At 38.8% G+C, this 24,842-nt stretch overlaps 1 protein-coding gene across 8 annotated transcripts in view; it reads left to right on the forward strand.

The window, feature by feature from the left end:
- Positions 1-24,842, forward strand: part of ATP8B4 (ATPase phospholipid transporting 8B4 (putative)) — a 273,488-nt gene that overhangs the window by 237,734 nt on the left and 10,912 nt on the right. For all 8 annotated transcript variants that reach the window (XM_037834015.1, XM_037834017.1, XM_037834013.1 and 5 more), the window contains 2 exons: positions 8,064-8,147; positions 10,914-11,159. In XM_037834015.1, coding sequence (XP_037689943.1) covers positions 8,064-8,147; positions 10,914-11,159 — 330 coding nt within the window. The remainder of the gene's footprint in view (positions 1-8,063; positions 8,148-10,913; positions 11,160-24,842) is intronic.

Below are 24,842 nucleotides of genomic sequence, written 5' to 3' on the forward strand. Positions count from 1 at the left end.
AGGAGCTTTCCTTACATAGGAAAACAATGAAGTTGGAGAAATGGAAAACTCTGCCCTACCCTCCCCCACTTTCTTTTTCTGATCTGAGAGGAGACACTCATAGGGTTCCAAGCAGACTGGGACATCTCAATTTTTCCCTCTTATTTAGAATATTGGAGATGGAGAACAGAAAATTTGGAAGTAGAAGTGGGAAGGCTGCCCCTGGCAGTACAGGGGCCCTAGGGCAAGTATTTTTTGCTGAACCCCTGACTTTATAAACAATTTAAGTCATCCCAAATCAGTGTGTCAGTGCCATTTTTGTAGCCCAAACTTAGGGGATCCTACAGAAGAAGGGCCATATGGTCAATGGAATGCTCTCTTGCTAACTTATGAGGTCTCACCCACCCAGGGAGAATCTCCTCTCTATCCCTCACCCCCAACTCCATGGGGCATCTGGTCAACTCACCTGTGTGTGTGTGTGTGTGTGTGTGTGTGTGTGTGTGTGTGTGTGTGTGTGTGTGTTGGGGGTGGGGGTGGGCATTGGGAGGGTAGGGAGGCTGAGTGGAGGGAGGTGGTGGTAGAGCTGGTAGAGGGTGCGAGAGTGCCTGGAAGAATAGAAATTTGGACAGAGTCTTCATGAGCTGTAGTCTGGGCTAATGGGGCCTCAGTCACCACTGCAAGATACCTTGCAAGGAGAGGAAAAAAACCTGTTGTAGGGGAAGTACTACCAGTAGTTTTGATTACTGTTGAAGCTCCTAAAACCTAAATTATGCTAAGCCAATGCATATAACCTGGAAAGGTATTTTTTAAGTTGAATGATTCAGGTAAAGCTTGAGGCAAAGCCAGAGTTAGAGTAAGAAGTGATTGATTATCCATAAAGAAAATGCTCAATTATATAAAGATATTTATTTTTCTCTAAAGCTTGCTCTAATTTTCTGCTGATATTATTAATATAGTAGTTTATGAAAGAAGAAATATCTATGGTTAGCTGTCTCAATAAATAATTGTATTTTTACAAAAATAATATAATTAGAAGAAAAATGTGACTTTTCCTTTATTTTTTAAACATGACACTTAAAAGCTTGGATCTTTGCATGCTCCTTCTATCCTTCCTTCCTCTCTCCCTCCTTCCCTCCCTTCCTCTGTAATGGCAATCATTAACTGAGCATGATCTGTTGTCAGGCACTGTGCTAGTGTTTACCTCATTTCATTGAATACTCACAGCCTTCCTAAAATTCACATTTTATAGCAGGAATGGCTATAAAGAGAGAGAGAGTGAGTATTTTACTCCAGGTCACACAGTTGTGTCTGCTCTCTCCAAAGCCCTTATCCTTAAGACACCAGCTTCCTTTTTTGAATATTTACTATGTGCCAGGTTCTTGGGCCCCATAGATGAGTAAGTCACATAATCTGCTCCCAAGGCTTGCAGTCTAGCAGGATGGGGCTGCGAACCTGCATATAAATAAATAAAATGTGAAATGCTGTCAGGAGGTGTCACGAGGCTACTAAGGAGTGGCCTGGAACCCAGCCCTGGAGGGTGGGAGTGGGCAAGGCTCAGACAGTTTTCCTGGAAGACCTGGCCCTGGGCTGACCTTTAAGGATAACTCACCCTGAAGCAGGTGAGGAGTAAGAGAATGGGCATTCCAGCAGAAGGGACAACAGGAAGTGAAGAATGGCTTGGGCAGCAACACAAGCCAACCAGCATGGCGAAATCAGCAGGATTGGAGGATTGATTTGATGTGAGGTATCAGGAAGGGGGGAAAATCTCAGATTTCCTAGGTGGGAGTTGGTGTTAGAAACTGATAAAGCCAACCTGGGAGCTGGACCTGATTAAGGGGGTTTGAGGATAAGTTCAGGTCTGAAAATACTGAGTTAGAGGAGCCTGTGGTACATCCACAGGGATGTGTCCTGTAGGAAGTTGAATAGGTAACATTTAGAAAAAGTTTTAAAATAATTAAGTCATCAAATATTTATTGAGCACCTACTATTGGCTAGACACTGTTCTAGGCATTGGAGTTTTAGTTGTAAATAAATCTGTGTTGTCATAGCAATTATATGCTAATAGGATGAAGACTTAACACAGAAGTTGCTATTAATAAAGAATTGTGTAATGTAAGAGGCCTCATTGAGAAGGGAGCTTTGGAGTGGTGACCTGAGTCTTTAGAAGGAATGTTGCACATTAACCCCGGGGTTAAAGTATTCTAGGCAAAGGGTACAATCAGTGCAAATGTCCTGAGGCAGGAATGAGCCTGGTAAGTTGGAGAAAACAATCAATCAGTGAAGCTGAAGTGCTGTGAGGTGATGTTGAAGAGACAGGCAGGGGCTTTTAGGCCATGGTGAGGAGCCCAGATTGCGTTCCAAGTAAAATGGGAAGCCAAAGGAGGGTTTTAACTTGGGTAAATACTAATGTGACCATTTTAAATGCTATGAAATAGGATGCAAAATTGTAATAATTTTATCTTCTCAACTATGTAAAACAATGTGAGGGGAAAAGCCTTCAACGAAACTTGCCCAATGACAACGCTGTGATTGAGAGAGGCCATTCATGAAGTAGTCAGTGTTGCGGACCCCACAGTCCGGAGTGCCCTGGGCTTGAACTTGGCTCTGACACCTGCTAGGGCAGCTGTTCTCATACTTCGTTGTCTCAGGACACCATAGATCAATTTTTACCATGTTAGAAATTAAAATGGAGAAAACAATTTTGGCTTGCATTTACTCATTCATTAAAAAGTAATGAATCCATTACATGTTTACATAAATATTTTTATAAAAAATGATTGTATTTTCTCAAACCAAAAAACTAGTTAGTGAGAAGAATGTCATTGTTTTTACACTTTTGAAAATTTCTTAGCATTTGGCTTAATTGAAGACAGCTGTATTCTTATACCTGCTTCTGTATTTGGTATTCTGTCATACACATTTCCTTGTAAGAGAATGAGAGTGAAAATGGCTACTAAATAACTTCTTAGTATTATTATGGAAAATAGCTTTGACATTGTGGATCTCCTAAACATTCCCTGGACCACAGTTTGAAAACGTCATTTTGGGTAAGTCACCTAACCTTGATAGGCCTCAGTTTCCCCATCTATAAATTAGGCACTTTGATAGTACCCACCTCACAGGGTTGAGAGGATTTAATGGGTTTTTATATGTAAAACACTTAGAAGGATGCCTGACACATAAGTGCTCAATAAATGTCAGCTCTTTTTATTTTTCTTAATTGTTGTGATTCTGAGTGGCAGCAAAACCTCTTCCAAGAAATTGCAAAGAGTCATTCACACTTTATTCTAACTTATTTTCCTTTCCTGTCCTTCTCTTTCTCCAGTTGTGAAATGAGTCTTCAAATCTGTGTACCAAGAGACAAAGGCTGCTATAAAACAGTTGTAGTTTTTAATGCTAGCAGTTTGTGATGGTGAGGCTCCTGCTGCTGGCCTTTATGCCACCCTATTAGCTACTCACAATTTAGTATGTCGTAATTTTCCAGACCCTTTTTTTCTTCAAAATACCTGAAATCATCTGTTCTCCATGAATGGAAAGTGGATGCTGCATGAGATAGAGGAAGAAAAAGTAATTGAATAATACTAGGCTTTGCTTAGGTCCACAAAACGTCAGTTCAGCTGCTTTTCCCCTCTTTTATTTTCCACCCTGCTATCGTGAAATAAGCTGATGTATTTGGGGAATGAAAGCCCCATGCCATCACCAAATAGTTGAGAATTTGTATTAAATGCTTTTTTTTTTTTTTTTTTTTTGATGGGGTAAGTGAAGTTGTCAATCTTGTCTTCAAGATTGTCTTGAAGATTGTCTTCACCTGGGGAATTTTTTGAACTACTGATGCATGAGTGTCACTCCCAGTGATACTAATTTAATTGTTTGGGGTGTGGCTCGAGCATCAGGAGTTTTTAAATCCTCCCAGTCTCCAAAGTCTCACCAGGCAATGATTGTAAAATAAGGTTACATGTTTCATTATTTTTATTGTAAAATATAATAAATCTACAAAAAAGTACATAAACATGAATGTCAGCTTAACCAATTGCTGTGAATTGAGCACCCATATAACTATGATCCAGTGCAAGTGTAAGAAATAGAACATTGCCAAACAGACAGAAGCTTCCCTTGCTTCTTCCCAATCACCACCCCTTTCCCTGCCTTCTAGCATTATCCTGACATTTATAATCATCACTTCCTTGCTTTGCTTTATAATTTTACCATATATGAATCCCCAAACAATATAGAATAGATTTGCACACTTTGAACTTTATTTGAATAGAAGCACATTTTTGTGTTTGGCTTCTTTTACTCAACATTATGTTTAATTCATTCATGTTTTTACATATAGCTGTAATTCACTGTTTTCATTACTGTATAGAATTCATTACATCAGTGTTCCATATTGTCTTTCTCCAGTCCACTCCTGATGGACATTTTGGTTGTTTCTGGTTTTAGGCTATTATGACCAATGCTGCTATGAACATATATTTTTTTGTATGTGTTCTGGCAGACATTTCTGAAGGTACACACCTAGGAGCAGAGTTGCTAGATGCATTCACTCATTGAAAGGAAGTGGCAGAGAGGCAGAGCTGCAGTTTTGGTAGACTTGGGTAGACAGGAGTTAGGGTCTGGTACCTGCTAAGAGTGGGACCTTGTTAAAACTCCTGCTCTGGGCTTGGACCTTGGAGATGTAGTTGCTCTGTTCTGAGCCTCTTGCCCTGGGGATGTTGATGACCAGCAGGAGACACTGAGAGGCAGAGCTGTGCTTTTGGTAGTTTCCTGGGGAGGGGCTAGCAAGGGTGGAGATCTGATGGGGCTTTGGGCTGGGACTCAAGGGCAGTCTCCTGGATGAGGTCATAGACTGTCCCTAGCTCGTCCTCTGACTGGCCCAGAAAACCTCAGGCCTTCCTCCCATCCCCAGCAGCTGGCAGAGGGAATAAACAGTCTCTGGAGAAAGATAACATCATCTCAGGCCTTGAAGTAGTTCTTTCCTGATTTTGACAAGTAATGCCCTACTATCTTGTTAGTTCATTCATGCTTTGAGGGAGATGCTTTTTTTGTGGTGGTGGTGGTTGTCTTCAGTCAGAAGTTTGGTATGAATCAATTGTCATGGCACATGCCCAGTATGAGTTCCTACATCCAGGCTTGTTTTAGATACCCTTGCCAAAATATCCCATGGGTTCCCAGAGAATGCTGACGAGCTTCTCCAGCCTATTTCCGTGGTTGCTGAACACTCTGACTACTGTATGCCCTTCTGCAATTTCTCTCTCACCACATCGAGTCTAAGACCCTTTAGCTGGTGGTTGATGCCTTATACCACTTTACTCCAAAAGTGGGTACAGGCTGTGATGTGCTCGAGTTGGATCTTACTGGATTGCAAGAACTGATTGTTAAATTTTGAAGACTTTTTTGAGTGATTAAACACAGCCATTACTAAAAATTAAATTACATAAACTTATAACCTAAACACATTGTATTAAAAACGAAGTTAAATACTCAAAATTCATCACTTCCTAATTATTTTACCACATCTTGCTATTTATTGTCTTGATGTTATGTCTATCTTTTGTATCTGTATAGTGGAATCACTATATAATGTTGTGCTACTGTACACTTCTTCTCAATTCCATATTTAGTGACATCACAGCTAGAAATTGCCCATGGGGTAATATTTACATCATAGAATTTGGCAAATGCTACAAATCAGGGCTTGTTCTTTTTTTTTTTTAAATAGCCAGTTGGTTAACATTTATCAACACATCAGTGGACATAGGACCCTTTCCGAATCCTTATAGCAGAGTTCAAGCCAAATGATGAAACTAACAGTACTCAAAGAACAACAGAAGGAAATTACCATGTAGAAAACTTAAAATTGGTTATTGGATACAGTTAGTTTGAGTCACAAGCCTATACCTCTTGATGATGGTCTCTAATGTTGTTGCTTTGCTTAAATCCTGTCTTGGCTACTGGTGGTAGACTTCAACTTTCCCTGCCTTGCTTTGTCCTGTGCTCAAAGAAAATAACATCAAGTGGGTCTTTCTTACTTGAGCTGCAGACCTCAACTCTCTCAGATACACTGAGGGTGAAGAAACCATTTCCTTTCCTCACTCATTTCCCCATCTCCTCCTCTTCCTATTTCTGTCTTCATTTTTTTCTCCCGAGTTTGACCTCCTTCCAGGCTGATTGACAGTGGGAATGTCCAAGTGCTTCACCACTGGGCCTAACCTTGTAGGTGATTGCTCAAGGTAGAATAAACAGTGTATTTCACAGTGTCTGATTTATTCAATATTGAATAAAACCATGTGTGGAGCTTCAGCAGCACATGGGAGGTTGAGATCTGGCAATCGAAGACTGACCTCCACCTCCCATTTCCTTGAACAATTACATACCCATCTCAAGAATAAATAATAACACTCAGACGTAGGGTAGTCTAAATCCAGATTTAGCAATAAAGACACCAAATTATTTTCTCCTTGGTATCATCTACATGCACTGGATATAATTTAAATGGTTATCCTATTTATATAACTATATAGAATCCTTAGCTTCTCTGTCTGAAATATTTGCATTTAAGATAACTTTCTGCTTTCTGAACTTCCCTAAGAATAAAATGTGCTTTATGGCACATTCAAAATCTGACGCTTCTCCCTGTGGTCACCAGGTCCACCTTTGTCTTTCTTCTGGACCATTGCAATGGCCTCCTAATTGGTTTCCCAGCTCTCTCCATTGCCTTTGGTCAGTCTATTCTCATCTAGCATGAATGATCCTGTTAGAGTTCAAACTGGATCAGTTTACTACATCACTCAAAATCTCTAATGTCTTCTCATTTCACTTAGGGAAAAAGCCACGGTTTCCTACCTAGGACCCTCCTTCTTGCCTCTTTGGCTTGGCCATTATTCTCCCTATGAGTCACTTTGCTCCAGCCAAACAAATCACCTTGCTGGCATCCGAACATGCTTTCTTTCCTCAGAGCTTTTTCATGGGATCTACATGCTGTGTATGCTCTTGTCCCAGAAAGCTGCATATTTCCATCTCTCATTCCCTTGAGATCTTTTCTCAAGTGTCATCTTCTCAATGGGACCTTCTCTGATCCCCTTCTTTACAGCTACAACCCTCCCACATTTCCTTTCCCCCTTTCCTCCCTCGTATTTATTACCTTCTAACTAATTATTTGATTTTGTTCATTTTGTCTCCTCTCCCCCCTAGAATGCAAATTCTGTGAGGAATTTTTATGTTTTTTGATCATGCTGAATTATCATTGCCCAGGACCTAGTACTGACATCGTGGTTTCTCAATAAATATTTATTGAATGAATGAACGAGTGAATGATATCAGAGTGGTAGAGCAGGCATTGGTTAGGATCTGGAGACCTAGGTTTTAGTTTTTGCCTTTGTCTATAATCAGCACTGTGACTGCAAAAGGTTCTGTTTGCATTTCTACGTCTCTGCATCATCTATAAAACAGATATAATGTCTGCTCCGTGGACCTCGTTGACTTTTTAGGAAGGCTCATGCAGAAAAGTCTTGTGTAACTTAATCCAGATAGGTGTGAGAGGATATTTTAATTGTCTTATTTGTTTATACCCAGTATAGTGAGGAGCAAGCTTCATATCTACTTTGCTTGAAGCCACTTCCAACACAAAGCTATCCATCTGAACACAGGGGAGGGCTGACAGGCTGATTTCTTTATCTCCCGCTTATGATTTTAGTGGATTCTTTGTTTGTTTCTTAAATCAGGTAATTGGACTTATAGGCCATTAAAAACCTGGAGAATGAAATAACTTGCCACAGGGAACCGGGGCCTAACATGTATGTGTCTGGCATTGTGCTGGGTGTTGTGTGTGTAGTAGCTCATTTCACCCCTACCCCAACCATTCAGGGAGGGTATGGACATCATTTTACAGATGAAGAGCTTGAAGTTTAGAGAGATCTGGTATCCCACTAAGGCAGCAGAGCTGATAAGAGGCAGAGCCTGGGGGAGAACCTTGATCTGTTCCACCCATCTCAGGATATAGGGTTATTTAATCCAAGAGCTCCAAAGTGAATATTCTCACTGTTTTGGACAGTGTTTCTCACTGATATATTATTTCTTTTCAGACTGTTTATGACCCATGGTTCATCACCCTTTTCAACATTGTCTACACATCACTGCCTGTTTTAGCCATGGGGGTTTTTGACCAGGTACGTGTTTTTCTCTTTATTTTGTTCTGTTCTAGCCTTTTAGTTGATCCTAGCTGCTAGGTAGAAGACACTATCATGGAAGGAGTCCTAGGAGTACAGTTGTTTCAGTATGTGATTTGTGGATCATAAACCCTTCCATATCCCCTCTCTCATCAAAGTTTGGCTGCTCTCCTCTTAGAGATTCACAACCCACATTATTGTTCTAAAGGCTCTGAGAAGTCCTGCAGTAAATATTCTCTTTAACTTCACTTAGCCCAGCATTTCCCAAACTCATATTACTGCAGGTTTTTTTTTTTTTTTTTTTTTTCATAAAGTCCCTACTAATATGCCTCAGAACTAGTGTCTTGTGGTTCACACTCTGGGAAATGCTGCATTAATTAGCCTCTGAGAATTTGGAGAGAACCAGATAATGATAAATAGAAAATCATGGAAGTAGATTGGAGGCAGAGGGCAGGCATTTGCTGTGGGACTTCCTTGGCTATCACAGCCCAGAACAGTAACTACAGGCAAGCATAGCATCCTGCCAAAGGAGAGGAGGACACGAACCCCGCCCCTGGCCATGGAGAGAAAGGACACAGTCTTCTTTTGTCTTGCATCAACGTGCTTGAGAGGGAAGAAGGGTGGGAATCAATTAAAAAAGGTGGATCCTTGGCACACTCAGAACCTTGGAAGATATTTCCTGGAAGAAGGGAAAAAGTCTGGCTGCCTATGGGGAAGTTGAGGGCTAGCCAGAAAAGTTTCCATGGCATGATTAGAGTGTATTATTAAAACATGCTTTTTCCCTTTTTTTTTTTAAATTATTTTTAAGGAGACCAGATTTTCTGCAGGCTGTTGTTAGACCCATTTGGTAGGCCCCATTTTTCTGGCCCAAAGCCTTATATTGCAAAATATAAGTCTTCACATTATGAGCTCATTCCACTCTCTAATCCTTCTGGCTTCATGGTCAGTTGTCAGTCTCACTTCTCGTTTGCAAAATGGGTAGCTTGTGAACAGCATATTTTGTGGAATTCTTCAAAAAGAAATGAACTCCTGAAGACCTCACATGTAAAGGATTAATTGTGTTCATTTCCAAGTGCCCCATGTTTAAAGTGTTCCTTTTCTTGGTGTTTTGGAGCTGCCCAGAATGTGGGATAAAATAATTAAAAAAAAAGCAGATTCTGGGAAAAGACAGTTATTGTGCAATTTGAAAAAAAATTCCCTTTTTGCCATCAAGAGAGTGTCTTTCCTTTTCCTTCCCCTGTTGTCAACTTTGGCCATTAAACTGATCACAGGACTGAGGAATTCTCTGCTGGAAGGGTCTCAACAATCATCTATGGGGCTGCTCATTTTATAATGAGGAAACCAAACTCAGAGGTTCAAGTGATCTCCCCAAAGCCACACAGCTCACAAGTGACAGAAGTAGGCCTCAAGCCCAGGCCACTTGACTCTGAGGTTGCTACATTACTGCTACTATTATTATTCCTATCATCATTATTATATTTATTATTATTTTTTGGAAGCATCTGTTCTTTACTTACTGTGTGCCAAGAACTCTGCTAAATACTTTACATACTCATTTAATAGTGACAACAGTCCTGTGAGGGAGGTATTACTGTTTGCATTTTGCAGATGAGGAAACTGAGGCTTAGATAGGTTAAATAACAGACTCAAGACTACACAACTAAGCAGGAGAACTAGAGTTTGAACTCAGAACTGTCTGTTTGAAAGACGGCACACAACGATTCTGGATTGGGGGAGGAAGCACCCCACCGGCATTTCAAAGTAGGACTTCCTAAAGAGAATCTGTTATTATTCTTTGTGGGAACCAATTCAGTAATGCTTGGGCCGCCACATAAGTGGGATCTGCCCTTAGAGTCCTTGGTCTTTTTTGCTCCCATTTGGGTTGCTTCTCCTCCTCCACCATGGCTCTTTGATGTTTCCAGTGGTTGATTCTTGGCATCCTTTTTGGGTCTTGGCATTTGACTTTGGTGCTCACAGTGTGCTTTAGGGGCCATCAGCATCATTAGGAACAAGTTGGCAATACAGAGTCTCAGGGATCCCCCAGACCTATTGAATCAGAATCTGTGCATGTTAAGTTTGAGAAATGCTGCTTTATTTTCTCCTAGGACTTGGTTGGTGCCAAATGTGATGTCTTTTCATTCTGTCCAAATTCTTTGTCCTGAACACCTGGTAACTGCCATTGGAACCCTCACTGGACAGTCCAGTCGGGCCCTAAGCCTTCAGTCTCAGCCCCCTTCCCACCTGCAATTCCACCTGTAATTTCCCCCTTCCCCTGCTTTTCCTTTTCTGCCCACCTTCCCTCTAAAGTTGAGAACTCAGATTTGCCGATTCTCACCACACAGCTCTCTGCTGCCATCTCCTGGGTGCTACCTTGGCAACTAACCACAGGAGTCCATTGGCAACACATGATGTGCTGGAACTGTGGGACCATGAGTTCTTCTGAGGAGTGGCTGCCTGCAGGAGAGTGGAGGAAAGAACCTTCAATTTGAAGTCAAATATCTGGGTTGAAGTCAAGTCCTGGTTATGCTACTTAATAGCTATGTGACCTCTCAGGTGTCTCTTTATGAGACTTAATTCCTCACCTGTAAAATGGGGATCTTTTTATTATCTCGTGAGTTATTCTGGAAATGAAAACCAGATAATGTGCTCTGGCATAGTGAGGAACACGTATTAGATCATGCTTAAAAATGCACTTGCTATTTCTGGAGATATGGACTCCAGGGCCTCTCTTGCTTCTCCTCCACTGAAGTCACTCTCCGTTTTCAGGACGTAAGTGAACAGAGCAGCCTGGACTACCCCCACCTCTACGAACCTGGACAGCTGAATCTACTCTTCAACAAGCGTAAATTTTTCATCTGCGTGGCTCATGGAGTCTACACCTCATTAGCTCTTTTCTTCATTCCCTATGGGACCTTCTACGATGTGGCTGGGGAAGATGGGCAGCACATTGCCGACTACCAGTCCTTTGCAGTGACCATGGCCACATCGTTGGTCATTGTGGTCAGCGTGCAGGTAACCCTACTGCACCTTAACTTGATGGGTTTGCAACTGGAAAATTCCATTTCATTGCTGGCTGATGTTGTCTACTTGTTAGAGAAAAAAAAAACATAATCCTAAAGAAAATCTCATATTTTCTTTTTAACTACACAATTTTGATATGGAAACAGGAAGCTTTAACATAAATTACCAGCTTGGGGGATTAGCATTAGGTGTGTATAACCTCTGTATTAGTAGAAACCTTGCAATAAATCACTTCTTTGGTTCGGTATTGCATGAAAAGAAAGCAGTTATTAGTATTACTTCTTTCTTGTATTCGAAGAGGAAAAAATTCCAATGATAACAGAAAGACAATTTTTCTCATGATTTCTGTAAGACTTAATAACTTCCAGGTTTTATGGGGAGAGCTAAAGTTTATTTGGCAATACAGCTCTGTGTTATTGTTCAAGAAGTCCAAAGCTGTATCTTACAGTATATCTAAATCTCAAATTCAGAGAAACTCTTCCAGTAGGGATGATTTTTTTTATCTATTAAAGTTGTGGGTTTACAGAACAATTATGTGTAAAATGCAGGATTCTCATACACCACCCCACCACCAATAACTTGCATTGGTGTGGGACATTTGTTACAATTGATGATAGCACATTTTTATAATTGTACTAATTAAAGTCCAGGGTTTAACTTAGGGTTCACTGTGTAGTGTAGTTACATGGACTTTTTTTTTTTTTTTAACTTTTAATTCTGATACCATATATACAATCAAACAGTTCCCCTTTTAATTATATTCAGATACATATTTCAGTGCTGTTAATTGCTTTCACAGTGTGGTGCAACATTCCCACCCTATATTACCAAAACAATTCCATCATTCCAAATAGGAATCCCATGTATTTTAAACATTGACTTCCCATTCTCTATCCCCACCCTGTCCCCAGTAATTTATATTCTAGATTCTGCCTCTATGAGATTGCTTATTCTAATTGTTTAAAATCAGTGAGATCATACAGTATTGTGACCTTTTGTGTCTGGTTTATTTCACTAAATATGATGTCTTCCAAGGTCATCTATGTTGTCATATATATCAAGACTTCATTTCTTTTTATGGCTGTATAACATTCCATTGCATGTGTATACAACTTTTATTTATCCATTCATTGGTTGATGGACACTTGGGTGGCTTCCATCTTTTGGCAAGCTTGCATAATGCTGCTATGAACATTGAATGTGCAAGTAATCTGTTCAAGTCCCTGCTTTCAATTCTTTTGGGTATATACCTAGTAGTGGAATTTCCGGGTCATATAGTACTTCTATACTTAGTTTTCTGAGGAACTGCCAAACTGTCATCACAGCAGCTGCACCATTTTACATTGCCACCAGCAATGAATGAGTGTTCCAGTTTCTCTGCATCCTCTCCAACAATGGTTATTTTCCATGTTTTTAAATAGCAGGCATTCTAATGGGTGTGAAATGATATCTCATTGTGGTTTTGATTTGCATTTCCCTTATGGTTAATGATGTTGAGCATCTTTTCATGTGCTTTCTGCCCATTTGTATATCTTCTTTGGAGAGATGTATGTTCAAGTCTTTTGCTAATTTTTTTAATTGGGTTATTTGACTTTTTGTTGTTAATTTGAAGGATTTCTTTATATGTTCTGGATACTAGTCTTTTATCAGATATGTGGTTTCCAAGTATTTTCTCCCCTTGTATAGTTTGTTGTTTTACTTTCATGATAAAGTCCTTGATGGCTCAAAAGTTTTTAATTTTGATAGGGTTCCGTTTAGCTATATTTTCTCTTATTGTTTATGCTTTTGGTGTAAAGTCTAAGAAACTATTATCTAACACAAAGTTCTGAAGATGCTTCCCTACGGTTGATTGTTCTAGCTCTTATAGTAAAGGTTTTGATCCAGTTTGAGTTGATTTTTGTATATGGTGTGAGGTACATCCCTCCTTTTTTTAATTGCAAATGGAGATCAGTTTTCCAGCACCATTTGTTGAAGAGACTATTCTTTCCCTATTGAATGGTTTTTGTCATCTTGTCAAAAATCAGTTGGTCATAAATATTAGGATTGATTTCTGAGCTCTCAATTCTGTTCCATAGATCTATATATCTGTCCTTATGCTAATACCATATTGTTCTGAATACTGTGGCTTTGTAATGCATTTTAGGATTGGGAGGTGTGAGACTGCAACTTAATTCTTCTTTTTAAGATGGCTTTAGTGATTCAGGGCCCCTTACTTTTCCATATAGATTTCATGGTTGGCTTTTCCATTTCTGAAAAGAAGGTTGTTGGACTTTTGATTGGGATTGCAATGAATCTATAAATTCCTTTGTGTAGGACTAACATCTTAATGGACACAGAATGTTCTTCCATTTATTTAGATCTTTTTTAATTTCTTTCAACAATGTTTCATAGTTTTCTGTATATAAGTCCTTTATGTCCTTGGTTAGATTTATCCCTAGGTATTTCATTCTTTTAGTTGTTGTTGTAAATGGACTTTTTTCTTGATTTCTTCTTCCAATCATCTATTGCTTGTGTATAGAAACACTACTGATTTTTGGGCATTGATCTTGTGCCCTACCACTTTGCTGTGTTCATTTATTAGCTCTAAGAACTTTTCAATGGATTTTTCAGGATTTTCTGTTTATAGAATCATACCATCTGCAAATAGGGAAAATTTTACTTCTCCTTTTCCAATTTGGATGCCTTTTAATTCTTTTCCTTGCCTAATTGCTCTGGCAAGAATTTCCAGCACTGTGTTGAATAACAGTGGTGACACTGGGCATCTTGTCTTGTTCCTGATCTCAGAAGGAAAGCTTTCAGTATTTCACCATTAAGTAGGATGTTAGTTGTGAATTTTTCATATTTTCCCTTTATCATGTTGAGGAAGTTTCCTTCTATTCCTATCTTTTTGGAAGTGTTTTTATCAAGAAAGGGTGCTGCATTTTGTCAAATGCCTCTTCTGTGTTGATTGAGATGATCATATGTGTGTTTTTTAAAATTTTGTTCTTTCAATGAGATATATGACATTAACTGATTTTCTTATATTGAATCAACCTTGCATACCAGGGATAAATCCCACTTGATCATGGTGCATAATTCTTTTAATGTGCTGTTGAATTTGGTTTGCTAGTATATTCTTGAGGATTTTTGCATCTATATTGATAGGACATACTTGTCTGTAGTTTTCTCTTCTTGTGGTATCTTTAACCACTGTGGTATGAGGGTGATTTTGGCCTTGTAGAATGAGTTAGGGAGTGTTTCCTCTTCTTCAGTTTTTTTTTTCTTTTTTTCTGGAAGATTTTGAGCACAGTTGGAGTTAAGTCTTAGAATGTTTGCTATATTTCCCCTGTGATGCTTTCTGGTCCTGGTTTTACTTTCTTGGGAGGTTTCTGATTACTGATTCAATCTCTTTACTAGAAATTTTTTTTTTTTTTTTTGAGATATTCTCTTTCTTCTTGAGACCATGCAGTAGTTTGTATGTTTCTAAGAATTTTTCCAATTCATCGAAGTTATCTAATTTTTTGGCATACAGTTGTTCATAGTATCTTATTTTAGCCCTTTTTAATTTCAGTGAGGTCTGTAGTAATGCCCCTTTTCATTTATGATTTTTATTATTTGTATCCTCTCTGTTTTTTTCTTTGTCAGGCTAGCTTAAGATTTGTCAATTTTATTTATCTTTTCAAAGAAACAACTTTGGTTTTGTTGATTCTATCTGTTGTTTATATGTTTTCTATTTCATTTATCTCCATCTGATCTTTGTTATTTCCTTCCTTCTGCTTGCTTACTTTGCTCTTCTTTTTCCAGTTCTTCCAGTTTTGAGGTTAATTCTTATGTCCTTGTTCTTTTGTAATGTACGAATTTATAGGTATAAAGTTCCCTTTCGGCACTGCCTTTGCAGCATCCCATGTTTTGGTGTGTTGCATTTTCATTTCATTTGCCTCAAGATATTTTATAATTTCACTTCTGGTTTTCTCTTTAACCCATTGGTTGTTTAAGAGTATGTTTTTTAATTTCCACGTGTTTGTGAATTTTCCATTTCTCCCTCTGTTATTGATGTCTAGATTCATTCCTTTGTGGTGAAAGAATATACACTGCATGATTTCAGTTTTTTAAAATTTATTGAGACTTGTTTAGTGACCCAACATACAGTCTATCCTGGAGAATGATCCACGTGTACTCAAGAAGAATGTGTATTCTGTTTTTGTTTGGTGCAGTGCTCTATATATGTCTGTTAGATCTAGTTGGTTTAGTGTATCATTCAAGTCCTGTACTTCCTTGCTGATCTTCTGACTAGATGGTCTATCCATTATCGAGAGTGGTATGTTAAAGTCTTCTGCTATTAATGCAAAACTGTCAGTTTCTCTTTGCAAATCTGTCAGTATTTTATTAACATATTTTGGGCTCTGCTGTTATGTTAATATATATTTATAGTTGTTGCATTGTTCTACTGAATTGTCCGCTTTTTCAGTATATAATGACCATCTTTGTTTCTCATAAATGTTTTTTACTTAAAGTCTACTTTATCTGATATTAGTAGAGCCACCCAGCTCTCTTTTGGTTACTACTGCATGATACATTTTTTCCATCCTTTCACCCTCAACCTACTTGTATATTTGAATTTTAAGTGAGTCTCTTTCAGACAACATATAGTTGGGATATGCTTTTTTATCCACCCTGCTTATCTCTGCCTTTTGACTGGACAGTTTAATCCATTTACATTTAAAGTCACTACTGATAATATGAGACTTTCTTCTGCTATTTTGCTAGTTAGCCTTTGTAAGTCTTATACCTTTTTGTCCCTTGTTTCTCTTAAAGCCTACTTTTATATTTATTTACTTTTTTTTGCTTGTATCATATTGAGTACCCTCTTATTTCTATCTGGATATATTTTTTGTCTATTTTCCTTGTGGCTGCCATAGGGTTAAAATTTAACCTCCTAAATAAATAACAATTATATTTTGTTAGATAACAACTTAACCTTAATAGTATACATATATACTTTTCCTATACACTTGTGACCCCACCATTTTTTTGTGCTTGTTATCACTTATATTTTTATGCATTGTATGTCCAAAAACCTAGATTTATCATTACTTTTTATGCATTTTTTGTTTTAGCACCTGTAGGAAGTAAGAAATGGAGCTACATACCAAACAATAAAATACAATAATACTGGCATTTATAATCACCCAAATGGTAACCTTTACTGCAGGTCTTTGTTTCATATTTATCCTGCTTTGAATCACTGTCTAGTGTCCTTTCAGCCTGAAGAGCTCTCTTTAGCATTATTTGTAGGGTAGATCTACTGGCGATGAACTCCGTCAGCTTTTGTTTATCTGAGAATGTCTTAATCTCTCCTCATTTTTGCTTGCTGTGTATAAAATTCTTGGCTGGAAGTTGTTTTCTTTCATCAGTTTAGGTATTTCAATCCACTGCCTCCTCACCTCCATGGTTTCCAATGAGAATCTGGCACTTAATCTAATTGGGACTCCTTTGTCCATAACACATTGCTTTTCTCTTGCAGCTTTCAGAACTCTCTCCTTGTCTTTTGCATTTGATAGCGTAATTAATGTGTGATGGAGTGTATTTTTCTTCATGTTTATCCTGTTTGGTTTTCTCTGAGCTTCTTGGATGTGCATATTCATGTCTTTTGCTAAGTTTAGGAAGTTCTCTGTCTATTCCTTCTGCTGCTTTCTCTCTTTCTTCTCCTTCTGGGATACCCATAACGCATATATTGGTGCACTTGATGGTGTCCCATAGCTATCTTAGGCTATTTTTGCTTTTAATATTTCTGTTCTTCCTATCCCTCAGCCTGACTCATTTAAAGTGTCTTGCCTTCACATTCACTGATTCTTTCTTCTTTCAGCTTTAGTCTGCTCTTGAAACCCTCCTGGACATTTTTTATTTCAGTTTTTGTGGTCTTCAAATCCAGTAGATCTTTTGGTCCCTTTTTAAAATTTCTTTCTCTTTACTGAGACTCTCATATTTCTCATTCATTGTTTTCCTGATATCTTTTAGTTCTTTTTCTATACTTTCCTTCATCTCCTAGAGCATTTTTTTTTTATTGGAGAAGTGGGTTTACAGAACATTCATGCATAAAATACAGGATTCTCATATACCACCCCACCACTAACACTTGCATTGGTGTGGAAAATTTGTTACAATTGATGATAGCACTTTTTTGTAATTCTACTATTTTTTTTTAACAGTAGTTACACTTGGTACAATTGAAGAAAGGTTATTAAAGTAATACTATCAACTATTGTCCATAGTTTACTAGGAGCATTTTTCCCCATATTCCCAATCTATTATTTTTTTCATGCATATCCTTCTTTTATTACTCATCTACCCATACACTGGATAAAGGGGATGTCAGACCCAAGGTTTCCACGATCACACAGTCACAAAATAAAATCTATGTATTTATGCAATCATTATCAAAGATCAAGGCTATGGATTGCAGTTCAACATTTTCAGGTATTTCCTCTGGTTACTCTAATACACTAGAAACTAAAGAGAAATATCTATGTAAGTCAGTGTCATAATCATTTGTTAAATCCTGACTTCTCCATTACAGCTCTTGCCTCTCATCTGATCATTCTCTCAATCTTCGGGGATGTCTGTGCAATGACTATTCTAACTTCTTTGTGCTGAAAAGAGGTGTTGATATTATGGGGTAGTGGAATGAAACTGGTTTATACTATTGGAGAGAGTGGTACCTCTGGATTTCAGGGCTTATCTGGCATAGGAATAATCTGAAGGCCTTAAGTTTCTAAAAATTTATAAGTCAATTTTTGTAGAGACTTAGCTAGAGCCAGGGTATTCTTCAGGGTTTTCAGGACTCTTGTTGGATGGAACTTGGCATACTGTGGCAAATTATAATATCTGGCTGAAGCTTGCATAAGAGTAACCTCCAGAACTCTCTCTCAACTCTGTTTGAAATTTTTCTAGAGCATTTTAAAGATCATTTTTTTAAAAGGCTTTGTTTGCTATTTCTACATTCTCATCTTCTTTGTTGGTGTTTTCTGTGTCTTTATCTTTGTTGGTGTTTTCTGTTTTCTTTATCTACCGTTTGGATGGGCCATCATTTCCTATTTCTTTCTTTTTCTTTTCTTTTTTTTTTTTTTTTTTTGTATGGTACTCTTTTTTGCATACTGTACATTTAATATTTTAAATGTTATCTTTGGCATTACTCCCTGAGATGTCTGCTTCTTGGTTTTGTAACCAGCTAGTGATAAGACAGAGATTTTCTTGGGCTTCAGCCCTCCTATCAGGAAGTCTACCCAAGGCAAATACAGTGTGCAGGGTTTTCTCTGTCTTTCTGGGCCTGTGTCTTGCTATGGGCTTTTGATGGTTAGTTGTTTTGGAGTTCCCCTGTTTACAGCAATTTGGTTTTCCAGGAGACAGACCTTCCTGTCCTGGGTATTTGACACTGACAGGCCTTTGTTCCAGTCTGTCTGCCTCTATAGTTTTTTATACCCTTTTGTTTTCTCATGCTGCTTTTGCCTGAAGGGCAGATTCTGGGAGGCGGGCACCCTGGAGAGGACTTTCCCAAGTCAGTCTTTCCCTGCCAGTAGGGCCAGAGACTCATGAAGGTGGCACAAACTGACTCCAAAGTGCCTTGGGGAGCGGATCAGGAAGGACTCCAAAAGCTTCTCTGATAGCTCCCCAAAGATGAACTTTCCTGGCCTGCCCAGCAAATGCAGCCCTTCAGCTAACTGTCCCCCGCAGCCCTGAGGAAGCTCAGTGTCTTTAATTATCTAACCACCTCGGCCACTTTCCAGAGAAGGTTGAAACAATAGTTACCCTCAGAGCCAGGATACAGCTATTGTAATTTGCTCATCACGAGCCATGATAGTCAATTGGCCATGCCCACCCCTGTTCTTGGGGAAGAGGATTTTTAGGTCCCTTCTGTCACCAGCACTACCCAGGGACTGGACCCGGCAGCAACCTGTGGTGAGAGTGGGGGAGGGGCACTGGTAGCCACCACATGGAGAGAGCAATTTACAGTTCTTTACCATAATTTACCTGCCTCTTCCTACTGCTTTTCCCTGGATGCTGTACAGTGTTCTTCTGACCTCTGGAGTTTCAAAATATTTGCTTCAGAGCAACCTGCTTTGTTTTGGTGGAAGGACTGAATCCCTGAGCTCCCTACTCTGTCATGTTCTCTGGAGGGATGAATTTTGATGTCCATTGGCTTTCTTCCTTTGGTCTTCTTGAATTGTGTTTCAATTTCCTTTTCCATGCAAATGATGGACAATGCCATTGGATATTGAGTTAGCATCCACAAAAGCTTTCAAGAGCCATTAAAATCTGTGGCTCTGTGTGGGTACAGAAAATTACATGGCCTCTATTTTCTTTCATTTTGTTGCCTTTTGGTTATTGAGCCAACTCTAGATATACTCATAGTCCCAGCCCAGAGAATTAAGTGATCTTCAGCATATGTTTCCAGTTCTTTGAGCTCTCCTTTTGGCTGGGGAGTGCAGAGGGTAGGATGTGATGGGATGTCTTTCTTAGCCATAACAGCTTATTCACCTCTAAGTCAGGCCTATTACTTAGTGCTCCAGTAACTGGTGTGAAGAAAACACCTAATGGAAAACATTCTTCAAACTGTCCTCAAGGTTATATGTTATATAGGCAAGGATAATAAATTACCTGGAAAATTTGTGGAGGTATGGACCATGAGAGAGTTTAAGGTTTTTAGTGAAACTGGTCCTCACAATTAACCTGACAATTTTGATAACTTTATTTTTTTAATTTAAAAAAAGCCCATCAATATTCTTATATTATCTTTTTCTCTTTTTCGTGTTACTTGTTCATAATTGGTTTTCTTATAAGCTATCATGCCAGTACTTCATTTGCATATTAACTTTAAATTTAGAAGTTGCTTTCCCATAAAGCACACAATTCTTATTACAGTTGGATATCAGTTACGTTTCTCCTTTTGCACAAGTTGAGAGACCACAGAAACAATGCCATTTTAAAAACATTGTTTATTCAAAAAGAGATTACAAAATTTTGCATCTCTGTTTTTTGTACTTTTAAAAATAAACTATTGAAAATTTCTTAGACCTTGATTGTCAAGGTTTTAGAAACATGATATCCATGGTTTCTTGGAGAAAATTCACTTAGGGCTCAAAATAACCATCAATGCCTCTGTCAGGACATTTTGGGTGGGGCCACCAAGTCTGTCTGGCTCAGGCTAATTAGCCACGTGTCACTCCAAGATCTGTTCCTTGCCTTCCATCTCTTCAAGGGGCAACCTTGGTTCAATTCACAGCTCTCCAATCTCTTCTCCTTCACTGGCACCATTATTCACAACAAAACCAGCCATGCTGGCCTTCTTTCAGCTTCGGGACTTGCCAATCTCTTGCCTACTTTATATCCTTGCTCCTTCCTGCCAGGAACATTCTTCCCTCCGCTTCTTCAAAGATGGCTTCCTTGATCCTTCAATTTTAAATAAGACCCCCCTTATTCTCTCTGATGGAATAGAACTCTTTTGCTTTACCTCATAGCTGTCGTTGCCACTTGTAAGTCAGTATTTACCTGTGAGTTCCCTTGTTTGATATCTTTCTACCTCCTAGACTGTAAGCTCCATGAAGGCAGGGATAATGTCTACTTAATTTATTCCTGCATATCCAGGGCCTAGCACATTGCCTGGAATAGAATAGACACACAATGGATATTTGTTGAGTATTGAATAAATGTAGGAGATGTTGAGAGGAAAGCTTCATTCTGCTTATCCTATTGTAAAAAGAAGATTATAAAGCCAGGGAAAAGTTTCTTACTTGCTCCAGCTAATCCAACCTCTGTCCAATGGTGAGACAGTTCATCTGGATATGTCCAAATCCCTAAGAAAGGATCACTGTAACTGATTTGTATTTAAAGATTATATATACAGTTTTAAAAATTTGTCCATGGTAAATTCTGAACCAGTTTGAGAGACAGAGTCCTCCTTTACAGAATCTGGCAGAGAAGCTCAGCAATGAAATGTGGTATGAGAAAGCACATGGGTGAGGGAGTTCAGAGGCCTTAAAAGAGAAGGCACCTGGCGAGAGCGCTAGTACAACATTGTACCAGACAGAGCTTAGGCCATAAATGCACCTGTGGTGCCTCTGCTTACAAAAAAAATCCATTTTATGATGTAATTTTTGGTTATAAAAGGAATACATAGCAGGAAATTTTTAGGAAAATTATAAAAATGCAGAGAAAAATAAATGAAAATCAACACATAATCCCACATCAGTGCTAACACGAGAAAAAATGGAAATCTGATTACATATAGTTTAATAATTCTTTTCGCTTAACTTTATATCATGAGCTTTATGTTTGTTCTTGAAATGTTCCTTTCAATGGCTGGGGTATTACAGCAAATAATGCAGTGGCAACCTTCCTGTATAGAATTCCCAATCTGCAGTTTTAATTACTTCCTAAGGATGCATTATTAAAAGTGGGACTTCGGGCCAAAGGGTATAAGGAAGTTTAAGGCTCTTGACTCTTATGGGCAACTATCTTTCCAAATAGATTTTACCACTTTCATTTCCAGCTGAAGGGTCCAATGTGCCCTTCACAGCACACTTCTCTGATTTAGAGCATTATTTTGAATTCTTCTACAATTTTAAATTGATGAATGTGCTGCCTGTGAAATAACTAATAGATGCTGAAAAATGTCAGTAAAGTTTGCTGTACTAATAGGAATAATTTTTAAAACTTAATTTTGAAATAAGTTTAAATTTCAAAGAGTTGCAATGATACTGCATACCCTTCACCCAGCTTTCTCTAATGTTAATGTTAACATCTTACATAACCATGGTACATTTATCAAAATTATGAAATTAGCATTGGTCTAGTATTATTAACTGAACTTTATTAGATTTTTTGTCTTTTAGTTGTCATCTCTCTGTAGTCTCTTCCTGTCTGTGACAGTTTCTCAGGCTTTCTTAATTTTTCAGAACCTTGACACTTTTGAAGAATAGTGGCCAGAAATTTTGTTGAATGTCCCTCAATTTGAATTTGTCTAATGTTTTCTTAGCAACAGCCTAAGGCTATGGATTTGGGGGAAGAATCACAAGGAGACGATGTGTCCTTATTGTCACATTTTATCAGGGAGCACATGATATAAACATGACTTATTATTTGTGATGCCAACCTTGGTTACTTGGGTAAGATGGTGTTTTCCAGGTTTCTCCACTATAAAGTGACTATTTTCCTTTTTCCATACCCCTTTAATTGGAATAAAGTCACGAAGGCCAGCCCGTATTGAAAGGGAGGAGAATTGAGCTCTCTTTCTTAGAGGGAAGGGTATCAAACAATTTATGATCATCTCTTAAAACCACAACAAGCATAATTATAAATGAAATTGATAGAAAAAATCGGAAAGTATCAGTGGTTTGCCCAAGATCACACAGCAACTTTGTGGCAGGTTTCAGATTAGAAATGGTCCTATTTCCCAAGTCAGAGCTCTTTAATAAAGGCATTTGTGAGTGTTCTGTTAAAAATTTGATGCAAACATTTTATACTAACAGTCATTGCAGGGCTTCAGGATAATTAGGCACAGTTGGGAAGCAGTGGAATTTAATCTTTGCAGTCCACACATGGACTCAAATGCCTTAAAAGACAGAGTGCTGGATCTCACCACTCGATGGCTGGGATCTCTTTGCCATATCCTATGGCCGTCCTCTATGCATTATCTATATTATTCCATCCCATCAGTTTCTCCTGTACCTGGTTTCTCATTGCCCTCATCCCTGAGGGCCGAAGGGCCCCCAAACAACGAGAAGACTGAGGATAACTTTCTGGACAGGAGAGTGAGGTAGGAGAGGTCCAAGCTAGAGGCCTAGAAGCAGAGAGGATGAGAATGGAAACCAGGCTCCAGTGTCTGGCATGCTTTGTTTACCACTGTACCCCCACAATGAACTACAGTGCCCAGCACTGACAAGTATTTGTTGAATGAATGTAGGGCAGAGGAATACAAGGAAAGAGATTGAAGTTGAGGTGAGGAGGTGAGAATTGAATTGAGATACCCGACTGTCCCCACTCTTCTAATTCCATGCCTATCTTATCTCAGATGACCAAAGCAAGCCTGTCCTTGGCGGTAACCTTCATAGTCTTCAGAAACCTGTATTGTCATCATCAAGATGAGGAATTTCATGTATTATGCTCAATTATTAGAATGCTGCTATGCAGTCAGTATTATTACGCCCCTTTACAGATGAAGCTCAGAGAATTTAAGTGACTTGCCTTAGGTCGTATGTATGTACCAGAACCAGGACTGCAACCCAGGTCTGTCTGACTCCAGGATCATCTGGGAAAAAGGTCTTTATTCAACAGTGAAACCGTTTAAAAGGCAAACTAACAGGAAGTATGAGAACAAAGCTTACCCTGTGCATAAAGGAGGATATCCAATACTTTCTTGTTTATTTAGGAGAAAGAGAGAGGTCATCTAGAGGTACTGGGTGTTTGGAAGAGAGAGGGAGAATAATTGGAAGGACAAAGGAGAGGCAGGAGATTTTGAAGGCAAGCCTGGCCCACTTGCTTTTGGCAGGTAGAATGTAGAGCTCAATTCTCCTCCCTTTGAACACAGGTTGGCCTTAGTGACTGTCTTTTTTTTTTTTTAATATTCATTTTATTGAGATATATTTACATACCACGCAGTCATACAAAACAAATCGTACATTTGATTGTTCACAGTACCATTACATAGTTGTACATTTATCACCAAAGTCCATCCCTGACACCTTCATCACCACACACACAAAAATAACAAGAATAATAATTAAAGTGAGAAAGAGCAATTAAAGTAAAAAAGAACACTGGGTGCCTTTGTCTGTTTCCTTCCCCTATTTTTCTACTCATCCATCCATAAACTAGACAAAGGGGAGTGTGGTCCATATGGCTTTCCCAATCCCATTGTCACCCTTCATAAGCTACGTTTTTATACAATTGCCTTCGAGATTCATGGGTTCTGGGTTGTAGTTTGATAGTTTCAGGTATCTACCACCAGCTACCCCAATTCTTTAGAACCTAAAAAGGGTTGTCTAAATTGTGCATAAGAGTGCCCACCAGAGTGACCTCTCAGCTCCTTTTGGAATCTCTCTGCCACCGAAGCTTATTTCATTTCCTTTCACATCCCCCTTTTGGTCAAGAAGATGTTCTCCATCCCACGATGCCAGGTCTACATTCCTCCCCAGGAGTCATATTCCACGTTGCCAGGGAGATTCACTCCCCTGGGTGTAGTGACTGTCTTTTAATAAGAAGAGTATGGAAAAAGAAAAATAGTCACTTTATAGTAGAGAAACCTGGAAAACACTATTCTGATTTTCAGAGCAACAGCAGTAGGTCCTGTTAATTGAACATTTGCTATGTGCCAAACAGATAATCCCATTAATTCATTTAATTCTCTTCATGGCTCTATGAAATGTAGATACTATTACTAAAGATGAAAAAATAGACTTGGCAAAAGGTTAAGTTGCAGGCCAAGTCACATGGAAAGTGGCAAAGCTAGGCTTTGAACACAGATCTTCTGATCCCAGATCCAAAGCTCCAAAACCCAAGGAAGCTTCCATTTATGAAAATCAAACACAGAGTAGATATGGTCTCCATCCCACTCACCCATGAGGCAATACCTAGGGCGCCAGTATCATCCTTGAATAAAAAGGGAGAGAAACTCGGTTAATATATGCTAAACACACAGAT

This window comes from Choloepus didactylus, chromosome 4 (assembly GCF_015220235.1).
Source record: "Choloepus didactylus isolate mChoDid1 chromosome 4, mChoDid1.pri, whole genome shotgun sequence".
NCBI lineage: Eukaryota > Metazoa > Chordata > Mammalia > Pilosa > Megalonychidae > Choloepus > Choloepus didactylus.